Source organism: Leuciscus leuciscus, assembly GCF_965113295.1.
Source record: "Leuciscus leuciscus genome assembly, chromosome: 8".
In the NCBI taxonomy this organism is placed as follows: domain Eukaryota; kingdom Metazoa; phylum Chordata; class Actinopteri; order Cypriniformes; family Leuciscidae; genus Leuciscus; species Leuciscus leuciscus.
Genome location: NC_138732.1, coordinates 26,727,790 through 26,746,074, shown reverse-complemented (window position 1 = coordinate 26,746,074; position 18,285 = coordinate 26,727,790). Strand labels below are relative to the sequence as shown.

The 18,285-nt window shown below is 38.7% G+C and overlaps 2 protein-coding genes across 2 annotated transcripts; one reads left to right on the top strand and one right to left on the bottom strand.

Moving 5' to 3' along the window:
• The first annotated feature begins 51 nt into the window (after positions 1 to 51).
• Positions 52 to 13,279, top strand: tbc1d10c (TBC1 domain family, member 10C). Its single transcript, XM_082177714.1, has 10 exons — positions 52 to 180; positions 468 to 580; positions 1,100 to 1,196; positions 3,174 to 3,281; positions 3,855 to 3,961; positions 4,068 to 4,182; positions 4,851 to 4,916; positions 5,004 to 5,193; positions 7,445 to 7,605; positions 10,016 to 13,279. The coding sequence occupies exons 2-10, from the start codon at positions 468 to 470 to the stop codon at positions 13,118 to 13,120; spliced, it is 4,062 nt and encodes a 1,353-aa protein (XP_082033840.1). The 5' UTR covers positions 52 to 180; the 3' UTR covers positions 13,121 to 13,279.
• Positions 13,158 to 18,052, bottom strand: rad9a (RAD9 checkpoint clamp component A). Its single transcript, XM_082177752.1, has 11 exons — positions 17,709 to 18,052; positions 17,456 to 17,526; positions 17,237 to 17,359; positions 16,142 to 16,256; positions 15,546 to 15,645; positions 15,351 to 15,457; positions 15,144 to 15,250; positions 14,481 to 14,545; positions 13,882 to 13,989; positions 13,591 to 13,792; positions 13,158 to 13,495 (listed from the first exon to the last, which is right to left on the bottom strand). Exons 1-11 carry the CDS (start codon positions 17,779 to 17,781, stop codon positions 13,373 to 13,375), a joined length of 1,194 nt encoding a protein of 397 aa, XP_082033878.1. The 5' UTR covers positions 17,782 to 18,052; the 3' UTR covers positions 13,158 to 13,372.
• Between the last annotated feature and the right edge of the window lie 233 nt (positions 18,053 to 18,285).

The following is an 18,285-nucleotide window of genomic DNA, read 5'->3' as shown; positions in this document are numbered from 1 at the left end:
AACCAACAATTCGTTTCCTACAGCCATAAGTGATTCAAACACACACACACACACATGCGCGCAAAACCACACACACACACAACCGCACACTAGCTGACTTTACAGCGGAAGTCTTAGTCTCAGTTGTCTTCCCTCCCATCAGAGGACAACTGCACCTTTCAGTGTGGCAGAAGCGTGAAGGTAACGTTTGCTTTATTGACCTTTTTTGTTTTTCTATTGTTCTATTGTATTTGTGAAAACTCCCTGCCTAATGTGCAATAGCAAACAGGTTTTAATTTCAGATCAATTCATACTACAAGTTCTTTCTTCTACCAGAACTTTGCCATGTATGTTGTGTCGTGCAGCTGAAATGGCGCTTGTTTGCTAACCTGAAATGAGATTGACATAGAAATCCATTCATTATCAAATGTGACATTATGTTTCTGAATGTATCTCTCTCTCTCTCTCTCTCTCACACACACACATAGATGTCTGTTAAACCGGACCACAGCGAGGATGAGGAGGGGAATCATGGGCCGGAGGTCACGGTCTTGGAGACTAACCGTTTTGGCTTCATTCTAGGAAATGGAGAAACTGACAGGTCCGTGTTGATGTCCGTTCACTCACTTCTATCACTATCGTCTATCGAGCTTGAGTGGAGGTTGATTTAAGTGTTTATCACTCCCCAAAAAGCCCTAGTTGAGCACGGTGTGTGTTATACAATGTCTCATCTGTGGTCAAGGCATTTTTTATCCTGTGTTGTATATTGATAATTCAGACATAACTCACAATCTTATAAGCAGCCGTTACCTTTTGCACCTCTTACTCTAGTTTTCTCCTTCTCAACATCCTGTCATGTTGCTATAGAGATATCTGGCCTGTCAGAGTGTGGTTTCCTGTTTTCTGTGTGTTTGCCTCTTATGACACTTATGCTTTGCACTGGTATGGAGACACCTTTAGTGAGAGTGAGTTAGGAAGAGGTGTGTGATTCTTTGCTTCATTGGAAAATGTTATTCACACTGACTGCACAGTCCCAGTCTCATTGCACTGTAGTTAAGACTGAAGTATGCTGCAGTATAGTGGTGTAGTATTGCTGATTGTGTGTGTGTGTCGTTGACAGTGACGGTCCCTGTCCAGAGTTAGTGAGACATCGAGAGTCCAAATGGCTCAGCCTCATGACTCAATGGGAGCAAGTCATGGAGAAAAAGAGCAACAAGGTGTGTCTATCTCGCTGTTGTTGACTTGTGTTTGCATATTTTAACAAGAATGATCATATATACATCTGGCACATTTAAAATATTACGTTAGGCGCCCACCCATCATTCTGATATTTATTGAATATTCGTTCTATTTCTACACTATAGAAAACCTCATAGAAACGTGAGGAATTCATATTTAGCATATAGGAGACTTTTATAATTTACATGGAAAAGCATGGAAAATTGTCAAGCGAAATCAAATGTTGTGGTGGCACTTTTCTCCAAAAAATTTTCAATCAATCAGCTGTATAATCGTGCAATGATATAATGAGTAATCATGTGCCAATCCCTTGTGAAAAAGAAGTACACTTTAGCATATTTTTAATACTTATCAATAATATACTTATACTCTGTAAAAAAAATTGTTGTTTCAACTTAAAAAAGTAAGTTGTACTAAGTGACAACTTGAATATTTGAGTTGACTAAACTTAAAATTTTATGGCAGCATGAACACACTTTTTTAAGGTGAAACCAATTTTATTTATTTATTTTACAGTGTACTATTATGTGTAGTATGTAGTATATGTATTATACTTATGTTTAGTACAATATACTTATCCTATACATAAGCGCAAACTGAATGTAATGTTTTAGGACACTTAATTGCATGTTATTTGAATATTAAATATTTAAAAAATATATATTATTGTGGAAATGTATAAATGCATCGCTGAATGTTTTTTTGACTCACTTATGTATTTAGTACATCTTTATATATCATTTATGGTAAACTAATATATACTTTAATCTTTCTGTTTCTCTGCATGTCATGAATTTGTTTGACATTTGTAATAATGAAGTTGCATTTGAATAAATGTACAATATTTTAACTGTAAGTGTAATATTGAATAAGACACTACAGTTATGATTATAATCAAGTACTTTACGTGTGCTTTAGTATGTTAGTCAACATCAAAATAAGTGTACTTTTAAAGCATGCCAAAATATTAATAAAACAATGATTTAAAATGTACTTTAAAGTAATACTTTAAGATTTGAAACACTACAAGTGCACATTCAATACAGTTAAGAGCACTTCTTTTACACAAGGGACAGCATAACATTTCCAAGTTATTTGTAAGTCTAACAGCTGTAGATTGTAGAAGGCTATTTGTGAAACTTATAAATTGATAAATCAATAATTAGTTAATGTGTAAATAGCCCAGCTGTTTCACAAGCTTTCACTGGTCAATTGGACAAAGAGTTTACTGTTTGAATTAGAAATGGTGAAAAAACAATGCATCGAACTAGTTTTGAAAATAAATGTATTCAGCTATTTCTGATCGATGATTCTTTGAGCATTGATTTTTGTAAATGATAGTTGATTAATGTGTGCAACTTCATATGTCATTGTCAGTGGGCCCACATATGATACAGGATGTTGAATGTCAAATACTGCAGGCTGCAAATGAGTGCCAAATTCCTCTATATGTAAGATTTGGGATCATCTTATTTAAATGGATAGTTCACCCAAAATTGTCATTACTCACCCTCATGTTGTTCTTAACCAGTATGAGTTTCTTTCTTCTGATGTGCACAAAAGATGATATTTTAAAGAATGTTGGTAATTAAACAGTTTACGGCACCCATTGACTTCTACTTTTTCCCCTACTATGGAAGTCAGTGGGTGCCAATGGGTAAAATATCATCTTTCGTGTTTAACATAAAAAGAAACTCATACAGGTTTGGAAAAACTTGAGGGTGAACAGGTAATGACACAATTTTCATTTTTGAGTGAACTGTCCCTTTAATGCATTTGGGTAAGTTAATTATTAAAGAAATGCTTTATCAGATTTTTAATTTGCAATTTCTTTTCTGAATATGCTAAAATATCCAAGAATTTTGGATTCATTTTGCAGTCAAAAGAGCATTTAATTGTTAGCATATGTTTTACAATGGCCAGCCACATCGCTCAGCTCTCTTCCTTTGTCTCAGGTCAAAGGTCAATGTCAGAAGGGCATCCCAGCATCCGTCAGGGCAAAGGGCTGGCCTCTGCTCTGTGGTGCTAAGGATAGAAAAGACAAAAACCATGAACTCTACAAAGTAAGTTATTGGTTGTATTGGTATCATGTTTTTATATTCTTATACACTGCCTGGCCAAAATAAATAAAAATGCTGTTTGATTTTAAATAGGCAAATGCTTAAGAGTCTGTGATTGGATCATTATTGCTGTGATTATTATGTTTCTAACATGGTTGGGAGGATCATGAAGAATCATTTTCACACATGAATCGTCTCCTCTGAGTCCAGACCTTAATTCAGTGAAAGTCTTTGGGATGTGCTGGAGGAGACTTTACAGAGCGCTGGACTCTTGCATTGTCGACACAAGATCTGGACCAAAAATGTATGCACCTCTTGATGGAAATAACATCACAACATTTATTTCCATCACGAGGTCCATACATTTTTGGTTAAGATCTTGTATTGACAAGGCAAGAGTCAAGAATAACTCAGGGTTAGAAGAACTGTTGCCAAACATATAAAATGTTAGAAACATCATAATCACAGCAATAATGATCCAATCATTGACTCTTAAGCATTTGCCTTTTTAAATCCAAACAGCGACTTTTTTTTTTTTGGCCGGGCAGTAAATAAACCCTGTTTGTTCTGTGTTAGCATCTAGTCGAAGCTCCAGATCATCATGGATGGACCGATGTCATCAAAAGAGACACAGACAGACAATTTCCCTTCCATGAGATGTTCCAGTCCAAAGACGGCCATGGGTACAGTCCTTTCCCATCCCGTGCTGAATGCAGTGTGCTCTGTAGCATTATAAATCACTACATTTCTCATTCTGTGTCTGCTTCTGTCTGGTCTCTGTATGAGTAGTCAGAAGGACTTGCTGGAGGTCCTGAAAGCGTACACTCAGTACCGTCCCGACGAGGGCTACTGTCAGGCACAGGGTCCGGTGGCCGCGGTCCTTCTGATGAACATGCCTGCTGAGGTACCACTCCTGTCATGACTATACAGTACATGACACAGAGCTATTACAGAATAAACAACCAAATAATACGCAAAAGGCGGCACATTCATAATGTACACTACCGTACAAAAGTTTGGGGTCAGTAAGATTTTAATGTCAGTGATAAAAGTTTAAAAAACAGTGATATTGTAAATTATTATTACAATCTAAAAGAACTGTTTGAATGTATGTAATTTATTCCTGTGATCAAAGCTGTATTTTCAGCATCATTACTCCAGTCTTCAGTGTCACATGATCCTTCAGAAATCATTCTAATATGATGATTTGATGCTCAAGAAACATTTATTATTATGATCAATGTTGAAAACAGTTGTGCTGATTCATATTTTTTATAATAATTTAAATGGTAGCATATATAGATCAAATAAGAGATGATCTATGGATAAGTTTGCAAATGAAAACTACACTACCTGTCATTTTTTATTGCATTTATATACACATACGCAATGATAAACATTTCAAACAGTAGTGTACTACCATTTATTGCCACATGACCTCATTTTGTGATTGGGATCCAGCTATTATTCCAGAAATTATATGCATATGCTACTGCAGAAATAGTTAGCATTGAATGCTAGCATGACGAATGCTAGCATGACATTGCGTAACTGATTGTCTTCCTGTTTAAGGAGGCGTTCTGGTGTCTGGTGCAGATTAGTGAGCTCTACCTCCCTGGATACTACAGCCCTCTGCTGGTAGGGCATCTTTACAGTAACCATGAAAATAACGGTTAAATGTGCATGAAAATTGATAGATACACTTTCATTACCCTTTCTCTTTAGGAAGGTGTTTTATTCGACGCTGCTGTTCTCTCAAGTGTGTTAAAAAAGCTGTGTCCAGCTGCACACAAACACCTGCAGAATCAGGGGGTGGAGCCTCTCATGTTTGCCACTGATTGGCTGATGTGTCTGTACAGCCGTCACCTGCCTTTCAACACTTTGCTCAGAGTCTGGGATCTCTTTTTCTGTTATGGTTTGTTTTCAACTATATATTTGCAAGATTTAAAGGTGCACTAAGTAATTGTTAGTTTGACTGTGGTCTTAAGTCGGGTGCACACTGTACGATTTATAATAGTCCTTCGCGACTGTTGATTGTCAGACTGTACGAACATGATCCCCGCTGTAAGCCATGTCACGCTGTAGGATCTCAGTTGTCTTCAATGTCAAACTGTACTTGAGTCAAGATGCGTTAAAAACGGACACACACAAGAACGTCGAGGGTTCTGCGCGGTCCTATTGGTTTTTGATTTGATGGTTGTTGTAGGAGAAGTCAAAGTGCAGGACTGAGCCTCAAAACTTCTGACATTGCCAGAATTTCATCGGAGGTAAAAATTGGATCGCAATGGTCATTAATCAGCTGTCGGCGAACATGTCAAACTAGCGATCAGAGACTTCAGATTTTGGCCCAGGATCAGAGGAACCATTTAGGATTCTCAAAATTGGTCCTCGACGGCCAAATAGTGGCCACAGTCGTACAGTGTGAACCTGGCTTTAGACATTATACTGACACTTAGATGATGAATTACTCAACGCTAGATGCCAATTTTGCTTACTAATAATTCCCTTTTTACAAAAGTGTTTGTCACCCACCCTTATTATTCTGCAACAAAACGTGTCATACAATTGGAGCTTTACTGTGATCATGTACGTAGTATCAAAATCCTTTTAAGGTAAGTCAGTTGGCTTGTCGGCCATCTTGGCAAAGCCCCTGGTCAGCTACGAATGGAGACAGTGCCCGCCCACTTTTTCAATGGTTCAAGTTTTTTTTTTTTTTTTCATTCAAGTCTTTGTTAAAGAGTTTTAATCTATGGGCTAAACCAACCAGCAAGGAGGTACATCATAACATTACAAACTTCTATTTGAAGCAAAAAGGTGTTTGAAACTGAAAAAAAGTACCAAACTGTTTACTTTAGTGAGGCTTTAGTGAGGGAAATAACTACAATCCCATGAAGCATTGCAAATCACAATCGAATTAAAAACAATGGAGAAATATAAAACTTAATTTAAGGATATTTATTACATACAGAAACGCTACAATTTTCTTTTTTTATTGCAAAATGTGCACATATAAACACATATTTAAGAACAGTAGTCAACATTTGAAGTGGATCAAAACCTTTCATCAAAGTTATACATGAATTTTGAACAATACCCGTTCTTGTCTTAGAACAACGTTGATGATTTTTTTTTATCCATTTCAAATGTTGACTACTGTAGTTAGGGAGTAGCGTATTGACACTGACTCAATTTCGTCATTCGCAGTGCTTCGTGGGACTGTCAGAGACTTTTGGCACAACTTGCTAGTTTTTCTGTAGATAGATATCATGGGTAATGTAGTTTTTAACCAAGAATTCTGCGGTTAAATACGAGCATTTAAAAAAAAAAAGTTTAAATAATGCAGAGCATTTACCATCGATTAACAACCTCAGAACTTACTGAAGGTCTGTTTTTAAAGGTTTATAAGTTATCGTTCAAAAACAATTTCCCTATTGAGAAAACACATGTTTTTACTTCCAGAAACCAATGGTTGCACTCTCTTTTCTAATTATGCAAGTAAAACTCAGACCTGCTTGATTAACATATGTTAAATATCCAATGATATTAAAAAAACATATTGTCTCATCTAACGGAAGTGTGTGACTTGCATTCCTACCGCCACCATTTTAAGCAGTTTAAGACCATGACAGAGGTCAGAAGCATTTATTTTTGGCTCTCATATTAGCAGATTAATGTGGAAACTTGTTTCTGCCACAGAAAAAAACTATTTAAAAGATAATTGCAACTTTTTTATCTCACAAATGACTTTTTTCCCTTGCAATTGTGAGTTTATATCTCGCAATTCTGAGAAAAAAAGTCTGGATTATGAGATACAAAGTTGCAATTACCTCTTTTATTTTTTATTCAGTGGCGGAAACAAGCTTCCGTAGATTAGAGCATTTTAGTTTCTGAGTTCATTTAGTTTCAGTGCTGAGTGTATTTATAATGTTTAGCCTTGATGTCTCCATCCTGTTTCTCTCCTTCAGCTCTGTTACACAGCAGAAAAAGGTTTTATACTAACACTTCTGGAGTTCATAATTTGTCAAAATTTAATTCAGTCACCCTATATTTTGCTGTAAAATACTTAGTGCACCTCTTTTTTGTTGACCTGTTGGCATGAGTCCATGAAGTGACCAAGGCTGGTGTGTGTGTGTGTGTGTGTGTGTGTGTGTGTGTGTGTGTGTCAGGTGTGCGTGTTTTGTTTCAGGTTGCTGTAGTGCTGGTGCGGCGATGTCTGGGAGAGGGGCGACAGCGAAAAGAGTGTGATGGACAGATGGAAACCCTGGAGCGACTGCGAGGTGTTAAAGAGCGTGTCCAAAATGAGCAGACTGATGCCTTTATCCATGAGGTAATATCACTGATATTGTATTTCAACTAATCTAAATAAAGGCCTGTTCACACCAAAATGAATGTTCTGTGCGAAAATCCGGTGCAATAAACATTTTAATTTGATGAATGATGGTTATATTTAGACTAAAATGAACATTCGCATGCTGTCAATGCAACGGATGTTTTTACGGAGAGGTGTTCTCATCTTTCAGAAACCTGAACAAGCAATAAGATTTGTGCTTTTGACCGTATGCCCAGAGCCGCTTCCGTTACATAAAACCATGACTTGTTGGCGCCCATGAAAGGACTATCTTGGTGTGTTACAGTAAATAGCGGAGGAAGAATACAGAAACTGTATCGTCAGAAATTTGGTCCTTTCTCAAAACCAGGTCTCCATAAGGACCCCGACTGATCCCATTGAGAATGTTTAATGGATACAGTCGGCTGATTTCAATTCCTACATAATCACATTATATGTCATTAGGATTACACTGCCCGGCCAAAAAAAAAAGTCACTGTTTGGAGTTAAATTGGCAAACGCTTAAGAGTAAATATTGGATCATTATTGCTGTGATTATTACGTTCTTAGCATGTTATATGTTTGGCAACAGTTCTTCTAACCCCAAGTTATTCTTGACTCTTGCCTTGTCAATACAAGATCTTAACCAAAAAAATGTATGCACCTCGTGATGGAAATAAATGTTGTGATGTTATTTCCATCAAGAGGTGCATACATTTTTGGTCCAGATCTTGTGTCGACAATGCAAGAGTCCAGCGCTCTGTAAAGTCTCCTCCAGCACATCCCAAAGACTTTCACTGAATTTAAGGTCTGGACTCAGAGGAGACGATTCATGTGTGAAAATGATTCTTCATGATCCTCCCAACCATTATTACACAATTTGAGCCTGATGAATCTTGACATTGCCATCCTGGAATATGGCTATGATGTGTCTTCCTACATGGTTGTTTAAGAAATAAAAAACTACACACTCCATCCGTTAGAGTTAGAAGAACTGTCGCCAAACATATAACATGCTAAAAACATAATAATCACTGCAATAATGATCCAATCATAGACTCTTTTAAATCCAAACAGTGACTTTCTTTTTTTGGCCGGGCAGTGAATGTTATAATGACCATCAATGTTTGTTTTAGTTAGCTTATACATTAAGATTGCATATAGACATCCGATTAGCCTGATAGCTTCGCTTATACACCACTCATTTGTTCTACAACCAGCGAGGTGAACCGGGGTAACCGGAGTATTTATGTTCTTCTAAAACTGCCACCTACTGTCAGAGAGTGAAACAGAATTTTCATTCCGGACGTCTGCTGTTTTTTAATCATTAAAGGGTTAGTTCACCCAAAAATGAAAATTCTGTCAGTAATTACTCACCCTCATGTTGTTCCAACCGCGTAAGACCTTCGTTCATCTTCGGAACACAAATTAAGATATTTTTGATGAAATCTGAGAGCTGATTTACATTTACATTTACATTTATTCATTTAGCTGACGCTTTTATCCAGAGCGACTTACAATTGCTATATATGTCAGAGGTCGCACGCCTCTGGAGCAACTAGGGGTTAAGTGTCTTGCTCAGGGACACATTGGTGTCTCACAGTGGATTCGAACCCGGGTCTCTCACACCAAAGGCATGTGTCTTATCCACTGCGCCACCACCACCACCGAAACTTGCTGGCCCAGAAAAGTTATTAAAGAGATCGTTAATATAGTCCAAGTGACTACAGTGGCTCAATCTTAAGTATATCAAGCGACGAGAATACTTTTTGTGCGCAAAAACAAACAAAAATAACGACTTTATTCCACAATTCATTTCCTTCTCTCTGGGCCTCTAGTTGGTTCACGTAGTGTTATTGCGCTGCGCGTCTGTGTTATACGTCATCACGCATCACACACATGACCAGCGTCGGCCAATAGTGAGCCTACGTGGTGACGTATAACACAGACGCGCAGCGCAAAAACACTACGTGAACCAACTAGAGGCCCAGAGAGAAGGAAATGAATTGTGGAATAAAGTCGTTATTTTTGTTTGTTTTTGCGCACAAAAAGTATTCTCGTCGCTTGATATACTTAAGATTGAGCCACTGTAGTCACTTGGACTATATTAACGATCTCTTTAATAACTTTTCTGGGCCAGCAAGTTTCGGTCACCTAGCAGCCTATGGAGAAGTGATCAGCTCTCAGATTTCATCAAAAATATCTTAATTTGTGTTCCGAAGATGAACGAAGGTTACACTATTGACAATAAACAATGGATCTTTTTTTGTCCGTGAAATTTTGCTAATGTGATTGCACATTTAGACTGAAAAGAAAAATCGCATGCATGAATCCAAACATTCCTGTTAATGTGAACAGGCCTTAAGTCCTGATAGATTACTTTACTCAAAAATACTGTTACACCCCTTAGGTATGTTCAGTGTCCCTGTCCCTGTCGGACCTGCAAAAACAAACTGAGAAAGAGCTGGAGAAATGGAAGAAAGACAGACCGAACTCGACCTTTGACCCACGAGGGCGCTGTTACGGATACCGGATGGCATGGGAAAGAGTGCAGGATAAACAAAAGGAACACGAAAAGAAGGAGCGACAGAAGGGGAGCCTGATTATTCCTCTAATGCGCTCACATTCTTCTCTTTCTCCTTCGGTTCTGCGCAAGAAATGGAGGAAGAGGAGCAGTAAAACTGACACAGAGGAGTGGGATGGAGGAGGAAGAAAGTTCTCACATAGTCTGATGGAGGAGAGCGACGAAGAGGAGATGAGGAGGAAGAGTGTGTGTGGTATCGTTGGGGAGCAAAGGGACAAACGGGACAGGCTAGCAGATGAGCTCTGTACACACAAACACAAACACAAAGACCACAACACACATCCAAACATCTCAGTGGTGGTGTCCTCTAGTATCGACTCTGATGTTTTTGAGAAAGAGCACACAGAGGCATCTTTAAACCAACAGAAAGATAATTCAGCAACAACACAAGCTGAGGTTGAGGAGACACACCATCATGAACAGAACACAAACCAAGATGAACCGAGTACAGAAACGCAAGGACAGCAGGATGAACAGAATATAGAAAAAGACAGAGGTCAAGAATCAAATCAAACCGAACAAAATACAAACAATCAGACATGTCAAGATGAACAGACTGTGGAAGAGAAGACTTTAGAGCCAGAAGAAAGTTCACCTGTTGAAACACCACAGGAAGAAGATATACAGACTGTTTTCAGTAAACAGGAAGAGGAAACACAGCCAGATAGCAACATCCAGGAAGTAGAAATACAAACAGAACACTGTGAACGACAAGAAGAAACAGAAGATAGGTTGCCAATTGTCATAAAACCGGAAGACAGTTTGCAAAATGAGGAAAGTATCCCAGAGAAAGAGGTACAGATACATGTTGTCCAGGACGAAACATCTAGCGATCAACATGAAGAACACGAACATTCAGAAAGGCAGAAAGAAGAGGATTTGTACATGCACACAGTGACAGAGGAAGATGAAGAGCCTGGTGATGTAGACGAGGAGGAAGGTTTTCAGCAAGATGAGTTGAATGTTCTCCCTGAGGAGACAAAGGAAACCAAAGAGATAACAGAGCCTTCAAAGATGTGCGAGGAGAAAGATGACAAGAGATTGGAGGAAGAAAGACAAGATTTAAGCTTAGAAGAGAGAGACAATAACCCATTGCAAACATCTGAAGCATCCTTCTTACAAACTGAAGAAGAGAGTGAAACTGAGTATCCGGAGAGATCAGCAGATCCCGTACAGCAATCCCAATCAAGCGAGCCGGAGCACAATGACATGGATGCTACCATTACATCCGAAGAGTTAGTGCACTGTCCAATGGATTCCACTGTGAAGGATATGGTAAGATCTGGCAACCCAGAGCAGATTGAAACGAATCCTGCTGATGGCACCAACACCCTTGAACCAGATGCAACAGTAGCATCAAGACACTCTGAAAACAGTGACAAGGATGCTGCCGCTGTTCCCACATCTAGTAACAAAGAAATCAGTGAAATCAATCGCGAAAATAGTGAAGAAATTAAATCACCAGGATCTGAAAATACAATATGTTGTGAAGTCAATACAACTGAAGAATCGAGTAACCTCACACACAATGCAGAGGATGATACTATCCTCTCAGAAAGAAGCAATGAAATGCATGTTTCTCCAGAATCTGACAACCCTGAAAGCAACACCAAAGACTTTACCACTGAACGTGGCAAAGAAAGCAATGCTGTGGAAATTGCTGTTGAATCTGGCAACCCTGAGAGCAATATAGTGGATTCTGCTATTGGCAACCCTGAAAGCAACGTGACAGAAGATATCACTGAATCTGAAAAAACAGAAAGCAATGAGGTGGAAATTGCTGTTGAATCTGGCAACCCAGAGAGCAACACAGTGGATTCGGCTGTTGGACCTGGCAACCCAGAATGCAGTGATGTGCATGATAAAACTACATCTGGCAACCCAGAGAGTAATATAACAGACTCGGATGTTGGACTTGGCAACCCAGAATGCAGTGATGTACATGATAAAACTACATCTAGCAACCCAGAGAGTAATATAATAGACTCGGATGTTGGATCTGGCAACCCAGAATGCAGTGATGTGCATGTTACAACTGGATCTGGCAACCCAGAGAGTAATATAATAGACTCGGATGTTGGATCTGGCAACCCAGAATGCAGTGATGTGCATGTTACAACTGGATCTGGCAACCCAGAGAGTAATAAAGAAGATTCAGCTGTTGTATCTGGCAACCCAGATTACAAAGAGGTGCATGTCGCAACTGAATCTGACAACCCAGAGACCAACAGAGATCATGTGACTGCAGGATCTTGCAACCCTGAGTGTAATACAGAGGATTGTGCTGTTGGATCTGGCAATCCTCATGACAGTGAATGTGCAATACCAGGAAACAGCCAGGGTTCAGAGTCTCCGTCTTTAATTCAATCTTCAAAATCCCCAAACCCAAATGTCCCGCCAGCTCAGCTCCGTGTGCGAAGGACTTCCAGCTCGCGGGTTTGCTATCCCACAATCCTCTCTGAGGACACCTTCAGAGAGCCACAGCAGCAGGAACACATGCCTTCAGAAAATATGACACACACACTTACACAAGACACACAAGCTCAGCCTAGCTCACCGACAAAGTCAGACAATCCAAAACGTCTGGGTCTGTTCCGTCGCCTCCGTGGGGAGACCAGTAAAAACCCCATCCCCAAAATCCTCATCCAGGACTTTAGCGAGAAAGAGGAGAAACTGACGGCGAAAGAGAGGAGGAGGCGGAAGAGGGAGAAAGAGCGAAAAGAAAGGGAAGAGAAAGATAGAAAGAAACGAGAGAAAGAGATGGAAAAGGACAAAGGAAAAGAGAGGAAAAAGCCTCAGACACGAGGGAAGAGTTTCCAGGTGCTCAGCAGGAAGTGTGTCGATGACGTCGTGTCCACGGGGAACAGCGACTCTCAGACTCAATCTCGCTCCAGGAGAAACTCTGACCCTTTTTCTGACAATTATTTCTAAATAATCAGAGACTTGATCAAATATTCGCATTTCACAGTGGGAGTGAGATGTTTTAATGTGAGCTGTGCAATGATTTGACGTGGCTTGTTATATTCACTGCTTCATCTCTTGGTTTAAACCCATTATTATTTTGATAGAAAAATAAAATCAGGAGGAGAAGTGTGTGTGTAAATGTCTTTAGCAGTCTTTGTGAGGCTGCATGTGGGAGTCTCTTTCCACACCGTTCACTTCTGAGTTCAATCGACGGGGCGGTTATGATGTTTCTGCCTGATTTTCGTCTTCGCTGTCACTTGCGAGCACTTCCTGGCTCTGTATCGTCTGATTGGTCAGCTGAGACAGCGTGGGCAGAACTGAACCGAAGAAAAGTGAACAAAACTGAAAGAGAAGAAGGCAGGGATAAATAATCAGTGAGATATGGGCATTAGGTTTTATGTTTTTAAACAAATGTTTCATTTAAAAGATTATAGTACCTTTTTGTTGGGAGGTCCTTCTGCAAGTGCTTCCTCCTGCTCCTCTTCGCTGGCTGGGTGCTTTCTGTTATTGGTGGGGACAGGGTGCGGGGGGGATGTGGGTGCATGTGACGGTCCAGGAAGTTCGCTGGTCTCCATGGCGATGAGAAATGAGTCCATGTCGTCATTCATGAAGTCGTCTGTTGGTTGCTCGGTATAAGGGCTGAGGGGGAAACCCATAAAAGTACCAAATAGAAATGAATCTAACGTTTATAGGATTGATTATATTCCATATTTCATGATTTGACGTACTGTTTTGTGTTGGATTTGCCGTGGTTCTTTGGATGCGAGTCCTCTGACAGTGTAGCGAGGACAAAATTAGCCTCCAGAACACTGTCTGTTACACTCAGGATTACTGGACTTAAACACAATCACATACACACACACACACACACACACACACTGTGATACCATTTTTAAACATACACACTACTGTTCAAAAGTTTGAGCTCAGTAATATTTTTAAAAGAAATTATTTTATTTAGCAAGGGCACATGAAATTAAACATTTATAATGTTACAAAAGATTTCTATTTCATATTAATGCTGTTCTTTTGAACTTCCTTTTCATTAAATCTCACTGATTCCACAACAACATTGATAATAATGTTTCTTGAGCATCAAATCATAATATTAGAATGATTTCTGAAGGATCATGTGACACTGAAGACTGGAGTAATGATGCTGAAAATTCAGCTTTGATCACAGGAATACACTACATATAATTACAAATATTAAAAAATATAAATTCAATGGTAGTGTACATATCATTTTTGATCATTTTGAAAATAAAACAAATTAAAGTGGATAAAACGTGAATTTGGGCTAGTTCATGAGCAAATATAAACTAACCTGCCTGGCTCATCAAAATACATAGAGATTGGAAGACCAGATGACTCGGCAAATACAAGCAAACCCTGATGGAAAACCAGAGGGGAAAAAAAAGTAAAGCTATAGCATTCAATGGTAAATATCAAGGTTAAATACATTAAGGAGAAACAAAAAAGACAAAATCAAACATAAAATTTGACACCAATCAAGTTTTTTATTATTACAAATGTACCTTTTCTTCTTGTGCATGATTAATCAGGGCAATTAAAAACTAATTCAAAAAATTTAAGTCAAATGTAGGAGGATGTAGGGCAAGGGCAGTTTTAAGGTAAAACGCGAAACCATAAAAATGATGAATCTCACATTTCAACCTTCAAAAAAATTTATAAATGATTATAATAAGAAATAATAATACATTTTATTTATAAGCGCCTTTTACGACACTCAAGGTTACCGTACAAACTTTCTTAAAAACGTCAATATAACAACAACAGACAAAGCGTACTATAATATTCACTGCACGCCCCCCCAAAAAAAGTCGCTGTTTTGACAAATGCTTAAGAGTCAATGATTGGATCATTATTGCAGTGATTATTATGTTTACAGAAATATGTCAAACTGTGCTAGATGTGTTTTCTTTCTTTGTGTTAGTATATGTTGATGTTTGTGTGAGTTCACACTCACCCTGAGCTCTTTGAGGCAGAAGGTGATGCTGGTCTGAGTGCTGATGGCAAAATGATCAAACTCCTCCGAGCTCAAACACAGTTCAGTCATCATTGCCCGTGACGAGTCTGAGAGAGGAAAAAACTGACTTGACATGATTTGTTTCCTGCATAGCAGCAGAATGAAGTGAGAAACCACTGATCACATAGCAGCAGAAACCACTGATACCTGCGTCGTCCTCGACGTGGTTCCTGAGCCACACTCGATCGCTGCTCACTGACAGAGTCACCTCCTCCTGAGATGGAGGGAAATGCAGAACCGTGTCCACCATCAACCTACAGTAAACAACAGAACATCACTAAACACACTCTGGAACTGCAAAGGGGTTGATATTAATATCGAGGTATTAAGATTAATGCAAACCTAGGTTGAGCTTGTAGCACATTTGCACAGCTTTCTTTATCAAACACGGCCTGCAAACTCTCACAGTCCTGAAAGGACAAGTTATGTGTTTTCAAGAGCCCTGTAACAAACACACAGTTTAGTTGATCGTACTGTAGAACATGCCGTTTCTATGCAAGATTTGTAACAAGTTTATTATGAAATAAAATGTATTTGTGTTAAATACCATAATAAAGGTTAATCAAGTCAAGTAAAATGTATTTGTGTAGCGCTTTGCACAATACACATTTGTTCAATGCGGCTTTACAGAAAATCACGATGTTAATGTATATAGTATTTTAATATATTTATGCCATATAGTCGCATTTAGCAGATTAGAGATTGGTGATAATATAGTTTACATTTTGCAATGATACAAGCAATCAAGCTGTTGAGATTTGCTAAATTGCTATATAGAATATATTGCTTTACGAGTCTACTGTATGTATGTGGATAAGTTGGATATACATAATTTATATATTCAACTTTATATAGAGAGCTTTGTGATGATATAGTTTACATTTAATCCTACTAACAAACAGCATGTAACAATGTTGTTTTTAGGGGAGCGTTTTTACCGTGTTTACAGTGCAGAGTTATGGTCAACCGACTCTTTTCACTGTTCAACTGAATACGGCACTTTTCTACGGAGCGATCCAGAGACGACAGGGACTTGAACACAGCCTGAACACTCTGAAGAACACAAGAAAAAGACAAGAAGATTTTACATTCTGAAGCACAAACGTGCTGCGTAACACGAGAATGAACCTCATTGGCTCTTGCTGAAGCTAAAACGTGATGCGTAACACGAGAATGAACCTCATTGGCTCTTGCTGGAGCTAAAACGTGATGCGTAACACGAGAATGAACCTCATTGGCTCTTGCTGAAGCTCAAACGTGATGTGTAACACGAGAATGAATCTCATTGGTTCTTGCTGAAGCTCAAACGTGATGTGTAACACGAGAATAAATCTCATTGGTTCTTGCTGAAGCTCAAACGTGATGTGTAACACGAGAATGAATCTCATTGGTTCTTGCACATCAAGCGAACATGCTTGAGCTTCCGTTCACCACAACTGATGTGTGAGTTGATGAATGTTTATATGTGAATAAAAGACTAAATTCAATCTGTTCATCATATAAAGCAATCGAGACTTTGGACTAATTCACTCAATTCAATTGGATTAGTTTTACATTCTCTTTATGAACTCTATGAAGTGTCAAATTGGTAGTTGCGCAACTGTCAATGGAGGGACAGAAATCTCTCAGATTTCATTAAAAAGATCTTCATTTGTATTTCGAAGACAAAGAAAAGTCTTATGGGTTTGCAACGACATGAGGGTGACCCTTTAAAATAATTCTTGAAGAAACATCTCTGATGACGCGTTTACTGGTGCGAGGGCGGGACAAACTGTCACTCACATCAGATCAACCAATAGCAAACCACAACCATCCAATCAATTCCCCATGGGCAAAATCAAGCTCCGCCCTACATTTTACTTGTTTCACTCGGATATACATAACAATAGGGAAGAAAACACTATAGCAATCTGTTTCATGTTGACTTTAATAGATAGACACATTATTGTGTATACGTGATGCATTGACAAGTATTTAGTTCCAAAAATATAGAGGAACTGCAGAGATGGAATGAACAGAACAGGAAATGTTACCTTGATGGGTATTTTGCAGCGAAAGCTCTGGTCTGAAGGAGCCTGATATTTCTGGAAGAAGAGAGGAGACAGCAGGAAGCAGGCAAAGGCTGACCGGGAAGAGTTGACCGACCGAAGGGCCAACTAAAAACACAGAACACACACAAGTTACATTATTTCAACAGCTCACATTAGTCTAACATAAACACACAATCATAAACACTGGAATCAAACACATACCCCATCCTCCAAAGGCTCCAAATACAGCTCCTCTCCGATTCTTGACAGCGAGTGTATGGCTTTTGCTAAAACTACAAAAAAAAGTGTGCATGACTAAACTTCTGTTCATAAAGCCATTTTATAGGTTTATTTTTTTATTTTAGAGCAGGGGAAGTTCACACAGGAAGCTTCTATGTAGCATTTTAGGTTTAACGTTAATTATAATAATTTTGAAAAACACGTCTCGTCCTGTGTGAACGGCTTCAGTTATTACCTTTTACGTTTCCTCCGGTTGCAACACAATCCATTATATTTTGCTTGTCAATAATATTATTTTTAAACAACATAAATTATTTACATTAATTTTCGTCCGGCTCAAGCTGGTGTATTTGTCGGATCACGGAACCGGCCACATGACGCCAGTGGCTCTTATAACGCAAGAAATTGAAAGTAAAGATACGTTTAAGAGCTGTTATCTGTTATCGCATAACATAAAGTACATAATTCAGACAACGGTAAACTTGTTAGAAGCTGATAATTCAAGAATTTGTTTACTTCGAATCCGACATGTGGCGCGTATTTTCTGCACTAGCCAATCAGAGGGAGGTATCAGATACAGTTGTTTGCGTCATAAAAAAGCGCCCAAGATTGAAGATTCCAACTTGAGCATAAAAGTGCGTAAGGAAACTGCTTAAACATCAAAAACAGGTTCTGCAAGATCCGCTTAATGTTAAATGACAATAAAATGATATTAATCATAATACTTTATTTGTTAGTTTAAATAAGAATAGAAATAAACAGCTGTTTGATAATTGTCATCCACAATTCTTGTAACAGCAGCATCACAGCAA

Bases quoted from the DNA above. Each gene is read 5' to 3' on its own strand.
- rad9a (XM_082177752.1), bottom strand. From the start codon at position 17,781: ATGTTGTTTAAAAATAATATTATTGACAAGCAAAATATAATGGATTGT. The intron at 17,527-17,708 runs GTAATAACTGAA...TTTTTTTTGTAG, and splicing joins AACCGGAGGAAACGTAAAAG to TTTTAGCAAAAGCCATACAC. The intron at 15,646-16,141 runs GTAAAAACGCTC...TGTTTGTTACAG, and splicing joins AACTCTGCACTGTAAACACG to GGCTCTTGAAAACACATAAC.
- tbc1d10c (XM_082177714.1), top strand. From the start codon at position 468: ATGTCTGTTAAACCGGACCACAGCGAGGATGAGGAGGGGAATCATGGG. The intron at 3,282-3,854 runs GTAAGTTATTGG...GTTCTGTGTTAG, and splicing joins AAAACCATGAACTCTACAAA to CATCTAGTCGAAGCTCCAGA. The intron at 7,606-10,015 runs GTAATATCACTG...TACACCCCTTAG, and splicing joins CTGATGCCTTTATCCATGAG to GTATGTTCAGTGTCCCTGTC.